Below are 13,402 nucleotides of genomic sequence, written 5' to 3' on the forward strand. Positions count from 1 at the left end.
AAATACTACTACTACTACTGCAAATACTACTACTGCAAAACTACTACTACTGCAAATACTACTACTACTGCAAATACTACTACTGCAAATACTACTACTACTACTGCAAATACGACTACTACTACTGCAAATACTACTATTACAGCAAATACTACTATCACTACTGCAAATACTACTACTGCAAATACTAGTACTGCAAATACTACTACTACTACTGCAAATACTACTATTACAGCAAATACTACTATCACTACTGCAAATACTACTACTACTACTGCAAATACTACTACTGTAAATACTACTACTGCAAATACTACTATCACTACTGAAAATACTACTACTGCAAATACTACTACTACTACTGCAAATACTACTACTGCAAATACTACTACTACTACTGCAAATACTACTACTACTACTGCAAATACTACTACTGCAAATACTACTATTACAGCAAATACTACTATCACTACTGCAAATACTACTACTGCAAATACTAGTACTACTGCAAATACTGCTACTGCAAATACTACTATTACAGCAAATACTACTATCACTACTGCAAATACTACTACTGCAAATACTACTACTACTGCAAATACTGCTACTGCAAATACTACTATTACAGCAAATACTACTATCACTACTGCAAATACTACTACTGCAAATACTAGTACTGCAAATACTACTACTATTACAGCAAATACTACTATCACTACTGCAAATACTACTACTACTACTGCAAATATTACTACTGTAAATACTACTACTGTAAATACTATTACTGCAAATACTACTACTGCAAATACTACTATCACTACAGAAAATACTACTACTGTAAATACTACTACTGCAAATACTACTACTGCAAATACTACTACTACAAATACTACTATTACAGCAAATACTACTATCACTACTGCAAATACTACTACTGCAAATACTACTACTGCAAATACTACTATTACTGCAAATACTACTACTACTGCAAATACTACTACTGCAAATACTACTATTACTGCAAATACTACTACAGCAAATACTACTACTACTACAAATACTACTACTAATACAAATACTACTATTACAAATACTACTACTACAAATACTACTAATACAAATACTACTACTACTACAAATACTACTAATACAAATACTATTACTACTACAAATACTACTATTACAAATACTACTACTACTACAAATACTACTAATACAAATACTACTACTACAAATACTACTAATACAAATACTACTACTACTACAAATACTACTAATACAAATACTATTACTACTACAAATACTACTATTACAAATACTACTACTACTACAAATACTACTAATACAAATACTACTACTACAAGTAACAAATACAAGAACGAGATAAAGTGACACGAGCAAAAGAACACGACAAACACAAAAACCAGGTCTGATCCAGGTCTAAACCAGGTCTAAACCAGGACTAAACCAGGTCTGATCCAGGTCTGGTCCAGGTCTAAACCAGGTCTAAACCAGGTCTGATCCAGGTCTGGTCCAGGTCTAAACCAGGTCTAAACCAGGTCTGATCCAGGTCTGGTCCAGGTCTAAACCAGGTCTAAACCAGGTCTGATCCAGGTCTGGTCCAGGTCTAAACCAGGTCTAAACCAGGTCTGATCCAGGTCTGGTCCAGGTCTAAACCAGGTCTAAACCAGGTCTGGTCCAGGTCTGGTCCAGGTCTGCAGCTGTGGGCCACATGTGGAGCCTTAGAGACAAAACCCCGACACAAACAACTGACAACAGGAGCAAGAGAGCAGTAGTAGTAGTATCAGTAGTGGTAGTAGTATTTGTTGTAGTAGCAGTAGTAGTAGTAGTATTTGTAGTAGCAGTAGTAGTAGTAGTATTTGTTGTAGTAGCAGTAGTAGTATTTGTAGTACTCTGTGTTCTGTGGTTAAACATTTTGTTGCTTCATCTCTGACTCTTCCTCTTTTCATTTACATAAAAACTACAGCACGTGCTACAAGAACTAAACCAGAACTAAACCAGGTCTAAACCAGAACTAAACCAGGTCTAAACCAGAACTAAACCAGGTCTAAACCAGAACTAAACCAGGACTAAACCAGGTCTAAACCAGAACTAAGCCAGAACTAAACCAGGATTAAACAAGAACTAAACCAGGTCTAAACCAGAACTAAACCAGGTCTAAACCAGAACTAAACCAGGACTAAACCAGGTCTAAACCAGAACTAAGCCAGAACTAAACCAGGACTAAACCAGGTCTAAACCAGAACTAAACCAGGACTAAACCAGGTCTAAACCAGAACTAAGCCAGAACTAAACCAGGACTAAACCAGGTCTAAACCAGAACTAAACCAGGACTAAACCAGGTCTAAACCAGAACTAAACCAGGACTAAACCAGGACTAAACCAGGATTAAACAAGAACTAAACCAGGTCTAAACCAGGACTAAACCAGAACTAAACCAGGGCACATTCACATGTCACATTCTGAACCCTCCTTAGACCCGGTCTTGGTCTCGGTCTGGTCTGGGTCTGGTTCTGGACCTTACGTACGCGCACGCGCGCGCTCGTTTCTTGTACGTAAAAAGCGGCGCGTAAATAAAAGAGCCTCACCTCTGAGTACACGAGCCCCATGGCGCGAGCTCCTCTCACCTGACGCACGCGCACAGCCGCTGACCGCGCGCACAGGTAACGCACTTCCGGGACACGAGGGTTTCACAATAAGAGCCTGGCTCCACTGCGCGCGCGTTTCGCCCGACGCACGCGTAAAAAGTGCAGCGTTTGGACGCGTCACTTTTAGAAAACACTGAAAGTGACGCGGGACGCGCGTGTGGAGCGGCGCGTCCTGCGCGCGCAGATTTGAGAAAATAGGATCCGTCCTGTTTTTTGAGGCTCTACGTGAGTGGAGGCGCGTGTCCCCGTTAAAATCCACAGAGCTTGAATCTTTGGTTGTATTTGTGTGTTTTTATCAGCACATCGTGTCCTGGGGCAGATCTGTGTCGTGTGAAAGAGCCCAGGTCCACAAAGACTCTTCTGTTAGTTTCACTGTGGACCTGATACAAAGACAAATCAGTTTGATTGACTTTACACTGACAAACACAGAACCAGAGCCGCGCATGCGGGCGGCAGGGGGCGGCAGGAGGCGACAGGAGGCGGCAGGGGGCGGCAGGAGGCGGCAGGAGGCGGCAGGGGGCGACAGGAGGCGGCAGGGGGCGACAGGAGGCGGCAGGAGGCGGCAGGGTGCGGCAGGAGGCGGCAGCGCGGTCTGCTCTTGATCCAGACCTGTGATGTGACTTTGGTTCTTTTATGAGATCCGGATCTTTTGTGTCGGTTCATCTGAAAGAGCCGTTCAGCAGATCGGCTTTTATATTTTTGTCTCTGACTGAAGCTGAAGTGAAACTGGACCTGGACAAAAGAGCCGAGCTGAAACATTTAGACTGATGGAAATGAAACGCTGCTCCACAGAAACAAACACTGAAACTTTCAGACTCTGATTTTCTGCTTTTCTGGTTTTAGCCTCAGACTCACGTCGTTTGTCTAAAGACCCGAGGATGAGACAAGAACCTGCTCTGTCTCTGTAGACCTGGTTTAGTCCTGGTTTAGTTCTGGTTTAGTTCTGGTTTAGTCCTGGTTTAGTTCTGGTTTAGTCCTGGTTTAGTCCTGGTTTAGTCTGGTTTAGTCTGGTTTAGTTGGTTTAGTCCTGGTTTAGTTCTGGTTTAGTTCTGGTTTAGTCCTGGTTTAGTTCCTGGTTTAGTTTAGTTCTTTAGTTCTGTTTAGTTCTGGTTTAGTTCTGGTTTAGTTCTGGTTTAGTTCTGGTTTAGTCCTGGTTTAGTTCTGGTTTAGTCCTGGTTTAGTCCTGGTTTAGTTCTGGTTTAGTTCTGGTTTTACTCATGTCTTGGGTAAATTAGTTCTTATTATTTCTTGTATTTTTTTCTTGATATTTGAATTTTAATCGAGTTTTTTTGACTCAGATTTAAAGTTGTTTGTTTCGTCATTTCTGTCAAAAACTCTTCATCTACCTTTCTGTTTCTGTTTTCTTTGTTCTGATTCTTTTTTGGTGCAGTTGTTTCTCTTGAAGACGAATGAACAACATTACAATTAAATCAAGATTTTCAACTCATCTCTTCATCTGAGGATCGTTTCCCTGTAAAATGAAAAGCGCCACAAACAAGAAACTCTGTGTGACGTGAGTCTAATCGTACCTATAAGTACAGTATTATAAATATTATAATAGTGTAAGTACTACAGTATTACAGTACTATAATATAAGTACTACAGTACTACAGTCTAAGTACTTTAGTATAGATACTACAGTACTACAGTATAAGGACTACAGTATAAGTACTATAGTATAAGTACTACAGTACTACAGTATAAGTACTATAGTATAGATACTACAGTACTACAGTATAAGTACTACAGTATAAGTACCACAGTACTACAGTATAAGTACAACAAAACACAAAAACACCTTCAGCAAACTGAGACTACAAACATGTCCGCCGGCCAAAGAACTCATCCTCCCAGAATCCTTCACTTCTGTTTGAACAGAACATTTAACTTTAACTTGTTTTCTTCTTTTCTTTTTAAAGACAAAACAAGTTTCTGCTGCTGCTTCATCTTCAGAACTGTCCAGGATGAAGCAGCAGAAACTTGTCCACAAAGTAAAAACACGTGACTGTATTTTCTTGAAAAAGAACCCAACAAGTTGAAGGACGTAAGAAAACAAATGAACATCTTTGGCAGAACATTTCACCACATCCTGACTTCTGTCGTTTATTATCTATTTTTATTTCATTATATTTGTAGTTGTTGTTTCATTGATGATTTTGCTCCGACAAACTCAAATGTGGAACTTTGTTGTAAACGTTGTATTTTGTTCCCAAAGTGAAAGTTAAAGAGACATTGTCTCTTTGGCTGTGTTCAGATGCACCTGAAGTGACCCAAATCCGATTTTTTGTCTCTATGTTCCTGTATCTGATCTTTTAATGACGTCTGAATGGCACAGATCCGATTTTTTCAAATGTGACCCAGGACACTTGGATCTGTGCTCCTGAAACTGATACATATCTGATCTTTTGACATGTGACTTCAGTCTGAACGGCCAAAGTGCATTCATCCACCTACACGTTATCAACAAGACACAAACGTCACTATTCTGCGCTGAAGTAGGCGGAAACCGGAACTGTAAAATCTCCAGGTGCTCGATGCTGCGTCCATGTTTGGACAACTTGTGTAAACACAGAGACGCTCGCTGCGGTTGACGTCGTGTGCTCCAATGTGCATGCGGGACACTTTCGGGCCTTTTACTGTTCACACTGGAGTCACATACAAGTCACATTTAATTGGAAATGTGAACGACCTCGCAAAAACATCGGATTTCACAAAAAAATCTGAATTGAGCGTTAAGCCCTGCTGTCTGAACGTAGATTTTGTCTCATGTTTTGACTCTGTTCCTCAACAAAAACCCACATGAACATGTTGGACACGTTGGCTCTTGTTGGACAGTTGAATATGTCCTCTGTCTGGTCTCAGGTCTCTTCAGGTCAAACTGTCTCTTGTAAGCGAGACTGATTCTGTGAAACCATGTGACCTGCTCACAGCCAAGAGAAACAGGTTTACTGTGCCCTCCCTGTGTGTCAGGTGACCTCCCTGTGTGTCAGATGCCCTCCCTGTGTGTCAGGTGACCTCCCTGTGTGTCAGGTCCCTCCCTGTGTGTCAGATGCCCTCCCTGTGTGTCAGGTGACCTCCCTGTGTGTCAGATGCCCTCCCTGTGTGCTGTCTCTTCCTGTGGGGCTGGAGCTCTGTGATTGGTCGGTGAGAGTCCTGATGAGGTGCAGGAGCGTCTGAGCGCTCAGATCGTCTCTGCTCACACTCAGGTAAGACTCTTCTTTGTTTCACTTTTACACGACACAAACGTTTAATTCAGTGTAAAATCTAAACACTTGAATCGATCAGGAAATGATTTAAAGTTTTAAATGTTCTGTCCTGCAGAAGAACATTTTACTGGACACGTTTCTGAAAATAATCGTCTGTGCTCAAAGCTCAGGGGCTGGAAATACGTTTATAGAAGTTAGAGACAAACAGACTGGAGTCTGGAGTAAATCTTTGACTGAATCTAAAAAGGTGAAATGTTTCAGTTTCAGGGAAACTCTGCTCAGTGGATCGTCGTTTCTTTTAAACATTTATTGCCTCATTAAGATTTTCTGATGAGTCGAGTCATGAAGGAAAAATCTGTGACAGTTTCTGTCAGAAACTAAATCATAAATCTGAAAACAAGATGAAAAAACCTGAGAGAAGTTTTTCAATCCTGGAGAAATTTGCAGTGTGAAAAGTTCACGATGGACTCAGCCGCTCTGCTCTTCGTCTCTCCTCCTCCTCCTCTTTTCTGCTTCAGCCTTTTACACAATTATGAAGAAAAATGCAGGAAGCAGGAAATGGACTGTTACGTCCCCTTTGCTCGGGGAGAAAGGGAAGTAACAAAAAAAACCAGGATGTTAAAGGTTTAACAAAAAATTGTGCATTTATTATTTACAGTGTAAGGGAAGACAAAAAAAAAAACAGGCAATTAAGGTGAAAAATAAATGGGAGTTAAACAAAATAATCTAATAAACTAAAGAGCCCTAACTAAATACAAAGTACCAAATCTAACTCAAAGTTTTCTGCGAACAAAAAAGGTGTCTCAACGAACTAAACAAGGCAATAGCCGACAATATAACACAAAGAGACAACCCAACATCAAACAAAAGTGGCGAGCTGGCCGCAGTGATCAGCCGCCTCGAGCAGGCGGAAGATGGTCCCTTTTCAATCCCCCGCACACCCCCACAGGTGTCATCCGCCGATTGGTGGAAGCGCAGGGATGAAGGGCCAATCGCTGACGCGCTGCGACGCCAGCCTCCGTCCCACGTCGGGTACTCCCGCGCATCCGGGTCCAGGGCTCACGGACCGGGAGCATCATGCGCAATCAAAAGCAATTAAAGAAGAACGGGAGCACTTTAAACAAATATCAAAGGGCCAGGGCCAGTAACATGGACCTCCCTTCTTCTGACAGAGACAGGGACAGAGGGACAGACAGAGGGACAGACAGAGGGACAGACAGAGGGACAGACAGGGACAGACAGGGGGACAGACAGAGGGACAGACAGACAGAGGGACAGACAGAGGACAGACGGGGACAGACAGAGGGACAGACAGAGGGACAGAGGGGACAGACAGACAGGGGGACAGACAGAGGGACAGACAGAGGGACAGACAGAGAGACAGGGGGACAGACAGAGGGACAGACAGAGGGACAGACAGGGGGACAGACAGAGAGACAGACAGGGGGACAGACAGAGGGACAGATGGGGACAGACAGAGGGACAGACAGAGGGACAGACAGGGGGACAGACAGAGGACAGACAGGGGACAGACAGAGGACAGACAGGGGGACAGACAGAGGGACAGGGGGACAGACAGAGGGACAGACAGACAGACAGAGGGACAGACGGGGACAGACAGGGGGACAGACAGAGGGACAGACAGAGGGACAGACAGAGGGACAGACAGACAGAGGGACAGACAGGGGGACAGACAGAGGGACAGACAGGGGGACAGACAGAGACAGAGGACAGACAGGGACAGACAGACAGGGACAGACAGAGGGACAGACAGGGACAGACAGAGGGACAGACAGGGGACAGACAGAGGGACAGACAGGGGACAGACAGGGGACAGACAGAGGGACAGACAGAGGACAGACAGGGGGACAGACAGAGGGACAGGGGGACAGACAGGGGGACAGACAGAGGGACAGACAGAGGGACAGACAGGGGGACAGACAGACAGACAGGGGAGACAGACAGACAGAGGGGACAGACAGAGGGACAGAGGGGACAGACAGAGGACAGACAGGGGACAGACAGAGGGACAGGGGGACAGACAGAGGGACAGACAGAGGGACAGACAGGGGACAGACAGACAGGGACAGACAGGGGGACAGACAGACAGGGACAGACAGGGGGACAGACAGAGGGACAGACGGGGACAGACAGGGGGACAGACAGAGGGACAGACAGAGGGACAGACAGAGGGACAGACAGACAGAGGGACAGACAGGGGGACAGACAGAGGGACAGACAGAGGGACAGACAGGGGACAGACAGAGACAGACAGGGGACAGACAGTGGGACAGACAGAGGACAGACAGAGGGACAGACAGAGGGACAGACAGACAGGACAGACAGGGGGACAGACAGAGGGACAGACAGACAGACAGGGACAGACAGAGGGACAGACAGGGACAGACAGGACAGACAGAGGGACAGACAGGGGACAGACAGGGGGACAGACAGAGGGACAGACAGGGGACAGACAGAGGGGACAGACAGGGGACAGACAGAGGACAGACAGGGGACAGACAGACAGACAGGGGACAGACAGACAGACAGGGGGACAGACAGGGGGACAGACAGACAGGGACAGACAGGGGGACAGACAGAGGGACAGACAGAGGGACAGACAGGGGGACAGACAGAGGGACAGACAGAGGGACAGTGGGACAGACAGACAGACAGACAGACAGACAGACAGGACAGACAGGGGACAGGGACAGACAGGGGGACAGACAGACAGGGGGACAGACAGGGGACAGACAGACAGACAGGGACAGACAGGGGGACAGACAGACAGACAGGGACAGACAGGGGACAGACAGACAGGGGACAGACAGACAGAGGGACAGACAGACAGACAGGGGACAGACAGAGGGACAGACAGGGGACAGACAGACAGACAGGGGACAGACAGGGGGACAGACAGGGACAGACAGACAGGGGGACAGACAGGGGACAGACAGACAGGGGACAGACAGACAGACAGACAGTGGGACAGACAGGGGACAGACAGGGGACAGACAGACAGGGACAGACAGACAGGACAGGACAGACAGTGGGACAGACAGGGGGACAGACAGGGGACAGACAGACAGACAGGGGACAGAGGGACAGAGGTGTGTGTGTCTGGAGGAACATGTGGTCAGACTCAGGAGACTCTGATCTGAAGCTCAGGGACAAACAGAGACTCAACGACTCTGGATCATTTCAGTCGTGGAAACACCGAACTCGACTGAACTAAAGGGAAAAGGAGCTGTTCACCTGATGACATCACAGGGTGGAACAGAGTGTTTGGAGTTTTGTAGATGTAACAGACTCAGAATAAAGAAACAAACAAACACAAGTTCAGCTCTGAGTGTGACCAGAACAACACAACAACACAATAACAACAGAACAACAACAACAACAACACAACAACAACAACAACAGAACAATAACAACACAACAACAACACAACAGCATCAGAACATCAGAACATGGTCAAAGTCACACAAAACTATCTTAGACCATGTTCTGGTCCAAGTTAGTTTTGTGTGACTTTGCACCTTTAAGTGAGTCTGGACTCAAACTGGTCTCATCAAACACGTTTGGCTCAGAACAGAAACAGAAACTCTGATCTCCAATAGTTGATAAAAAGAAGAACAGGACTTACAGAAGGTTCTCCACATCGTAAACCCACAGTTTTTATTTCCAGCCTTTATTCACTCAGGCTGGAGCTTTAGCCGAACTCTAAATCTGAGTGTGGAATTCCACAAAGTTCTAGTTTGGGCCTAAACTTTCTATTTTATATATAAATAACTTCAGACGTCCAATTCACTGGACCTGGTCTGCATGAGACACGTCCACTCTCCTGGACCTGTCCACTCTCTTGGATGTGTGAGACGTGTCACAGAGTCAGTTTAGACTCGACACAGAACGTCAGAACTTGAGAAAACTCTGGGAGTTTCTCTGAGCTCTGATCTGTAAACAGCAGGAGGCGACACTCGTTTACAGGTTTTAGATTTAAATGCTTCTGTGTAACTCGGTCAGTAAATAAACAGTTTACTTTCACAACAAATGTTTTATTAATTATGACTGAATAATAAAAGTAGATCATTTCTGATGTTTCAAACACAAAGGTCTCGTGAGTTTTGCTGTAACTTAGAACTAAACCTAAGTCACTTCTTTTCACGTCCTTCACCTTTAACCTCACTCAGACTCTGTCTCCACACAGAAGCTCCATGGCGGCGTCCAGGATGTTCATAAGGTCACTGGTCGGTTCAGGAGAAGCTGAGTCTTTGGCCGCTCAGTTTCAGAGCCACAAACAGCGTCTGGATCAGATCGATGAAGACCTGAAGAACATCAGAGACGACATCTGTGACCGCAAAGAGGAACAGGGGAGGGAGGCTCATGATGCCTGTGGTAGAGCAGTTGTGCAGGGAGTGGGGACGGGTGTTGTTGCCGGGCTGAAGCTGGGTCCTGTCGCAGGGGTTGTCGGGGTGGGCGTTGGAGTGGGTCTCGGGGTGGGCGTGGGGCTGTTCCTAAGGAAGCACTTCGTCAAGGAGGTTTATGAGCGAGACCGCAGACGTGACAGAGAAGATCAGAAACGGATGAGGGTGCTGCTGAGAAAGTTTAAGAAGAAGATCAACACCATGCGTCTGGGCTTGAAGTTCATTCGAGGGTTCTTCTCCCGACACAAGATGAACACTGAGAAGCTGCAGCAGATGGAGGAACTCATCACTAAACTGATCGATGATATTAATGAGGCCTCCTCTCTCCAGAGCCTTCAGGACGTCAGTGCTCAGTGCAGCCGTGTCTTCAGTCGTCTGGAGGACTTGGTGCAGGATGTTCAGGTGGAGCTCCACTTTATGTCACAGTCCAGAAATGCTGTTATGTGAGTCGCTGTAAACCCAGAATCAGGTATTCTCTGTGAGGCCTTCTCTCCTTTCACCTTCTGCTTCAGCTTAAACGATCTCTTACACTTTTGGAGACGTAAAACTTCTTTGGTGTCTGATGTTTCCACTTTTTGAGACTTTTTCAAATGTCTGTAAATAAATGTAAGACTTAAGAGTGTGTGTGCATTTTGTGTAACACAGGTCAGAGGTCACAGAGGAGGTCACAGGTCACAGAGGAGGTCACAGAGGAGGTCACAGGTCACAGAGGAGGTCACAGGTCAAAGCCTGAAGTTGACTCTCCAAGCATCTGCACAGTTTCAGGTTTTATATCACACAGAGTCTGAGGTTTAATCATCTCAGTTTGAGTAAATCTTTATTCTGAGTCTGTTACATCTGCAAAGCTCCAAACGCTCTGCTCCACCTTGTGATGTCATGAATTTCTCAGCTCCTTTTCCCTTTAGTTCAGTCGAGATCAGTGACTCCAGGACTGCAGTGGTTCTAGTGAAGGTGTGTGGAGTTTAAAAACACAGTGGAGCAGTTCCTGTATCACCACATGATGACATCACAAGGTGGAACAGAGTGTTTTCAGTCTGAGGGTTTGTGTGTGAAACATGTGACTGAAACAGGACAGGAGGGCACCTGGACTAAATCAGAATCCACAGATGTTTGGGGTCTGGAGCGTCTGGAGCCGACTGGACGAACATCTGAACATCTGAGAGGAGCACAAAGGTTTGGAAATGTGTCAGAAAAAGTCAGAGAAAGTTTAATGTTTATTTCGTATCAGCGAACAGAAACTACTTAAGTACTGTGGGTGACTCTGTTCTGTCAGAAAAAAAACTTGTGTCACTGTTAAATAAAGTGAAAAAGTAAAAAATGTCACGACAGAGTTTTTCCACAAACACGACTGAACACATCAACGCGACCGACACACACTTCCCCTCGTTTACTGCAGCGCCCGCGTTTCACTGTGACGTAAATCCCACGGACTCGGTCTGCGCCGAACTCGCCCCAGATTGTGTTTCAGAACCTCGGTTTGATCGGCTGCTCCATCGCACTTTCCCCGAGTCCCGAGAACAACGGAACGCAGCAGAAGAGCGCCACCTACAGTCAGGCTTCACTTTTCCACACGTTGGAGATTTCAGGATCTGTTTTACACAGAAAAGCTGCTTTGGAGTTTTATGTTCATAAGATTTTTAGAACACCAAGTTTCCCCAGAGTGTTGAGCGCCCTCAGGTGGACACTCACCTGTACTACACTTCACACTTCACTTTTCTCAAAACTGATTGAATCAAATCATTTCTGAGCGAGGACGACTGAAATCAGATGGAATAATATGATTTATTTTAAATATTTTTATCATCATAGAAATATTTATTTCACTGGGGCTAAACTAAACTCACATGAGGTGCAGGAAATGAGCAAAACGGAACTTTATTGTGAAAGGACGACTTGTTTTATTGTGAAAGGACGAAGTGTTTTTCCTGCTTAGTGGTGCCTGGGATCAGGTGAATAAAAACACCCCCCAGACTGAACAAAGCTCACAGCCTGTAGCACTTTAAGATCATGTGGAATCACAAAATAAACACATTTGATCGTTTCCCTCCTGCTGGACTAAAGTTGGTGACAAATGAAGCCCCATGAACATCTGAGGTTTTCAGGCAGTTGTACCGGTACAGGAGTCAATGCTTCGCCAAGTGATGTAATATGTCCAACTACACCATCTTGTGGACAAAAAAAAAGTAACACATGTAAAAAGAGAAATCAAATGGAATCACACTCAGTGGTTGCATTTATCAAATAAAAAAGATCATCATTTCTCTAATCTTCTTCTGCACCAAGTATTTATTTTAACCTCCTAAGGCCCAAGAGGTTTTTTTATGTGCATTTTTAATTTCTCTTTACTATTTGGGATCATTGGAACCTAATTAGAATTAAAACTAAGTATCAGATTTTGATATTGTGTACTTTTGGAGAAAATTGATGTCCACATATGTGGACTCTTGGTCCGAATCTCCATAAAACACAAGAAAGTCCCTTTGAGTCATGGAAAGAAAAACTCTTTATTTTCAGTTTTTTTTTCCTGACAGATTTTGCATGTATTAAAAACACATAACATTAGAACATTCTGCAATCACCTCCATCAAATCTCTGTCTAGTTCTGACCGTGGTCTCGTTAGGTCCCGTCATGTTTGTCTAGATCAGTTTCGTCCTGATGCTGATTCTCTGCAATGTTTGGGGTCAATGGAGTTGCTTTCCAGCTAATTCCACGTCCTGCACAACCAGATTTATGATAAAATATATGTATTTTTATATTTATTTATGTATTTATTTATGTATTTATATTTATTTATAAAAATATATGTATTGTGTAAATAATACTAAATTAAATTAATGATAATAAATACATAAAATAATACTAAAAGACAAAAATAATAATGGTTACTCTGTTTGGACACTCCCTTTTTCTTGGTTTGACTTGGTCCTGGTGTTGACTCGCCCAAATCTTCTGAACTATCAGTGTCAAACTTTTGACTTTGACAGTGACATGTGTAAGTGCAGGATGAACCTGTCGCTGTCTCTGCCCCTGTTTCTGTCCCTGAACATGAACCTGTCAACAAGTGTTGTTAATTTGCATTTGCTGCCAGTTCTTCATGTAGCC

At 44.4% G+C, this 13,402-nt stretch overlaps 2 protein-coding genes across 2 annotated transcripts in view; one reads left to right on the forward strand and one right to left on the reverse strand.

The window, feature by feature from the left end:
- The window catches only part of ankrd22 (ankyrin repeat domain 22), a 13,818-nt gene extending 10,996 nt beyond the window's left edge, over positions 1 to 2,822 (reverse strand). The window contains exon 1 of the mRNA XM_055149956.1: positions 2,610 to 2,822. Within this exon, the coding sequence (XP_055005931.1) occupies positions 2,610 to 2,630 (21 nt within the window). The 5' untranslated portion in view covers positions 2,631 to 2,822. The remainder of the gene's footprint in view (positions 1 to 2,609) is intronic.
- A 1,234-nt stretch (positions 2,823 to 4,056) lies between these two features.
- On the forward strand, positions 4,057 to 10,916 carry LOC110166053 (uncharacterized). Its single transcript, XM_020931253.2, has 3 exons — positions 4,057 to 4,182; positions 5,739 to 5,875; positions 10,083 to 10,916. Exon 3 carries the CDS (start codon positions 10,090 to 10,092, stop codon positions 10,744 to 10,746), a length of 657 nt encoding a protein of 218 aa, XP_020786912.2. The 5' UTR covers positions 4,057 to 4,182; positions 5,739 to 5,875; positions 10,083 to 10,089; the 3' UTR covers positions 10,747 to 10,916.
- The last annotated feature ends 2,486 nt before the right edge of the window (positions 10,917 to 13,402 follow it).

This window comes from Boleophthalmus pectinirostris, unplaced genomic scaffold (assembly GCF_026225935.1).
Source record: "Boleophthalmus pectinirostris isolate CB_2022bp ecotype Guang Dong unplaced genomic scaffold, ASM2622593v1 HiC_scaffold_14, whole genome shotgun sequence".
Lineage (NCBI taxonomy): Eukaryota > Metazoa > Chordata > Actinopteri > Gobiiformes > Gobiidae > Boleophthalmus > Boleophthalmus pectinirostris.

Excerpts from the sequence above, each read along its gene's own strand:
- LOC110166053 (XM_020931253.2), top strand. The coding sequence starts at position 10,090 with ATGGCGGCGTCCAGGATGTTCATAAGGTCACTGGTCGGTTCAGGAGAA.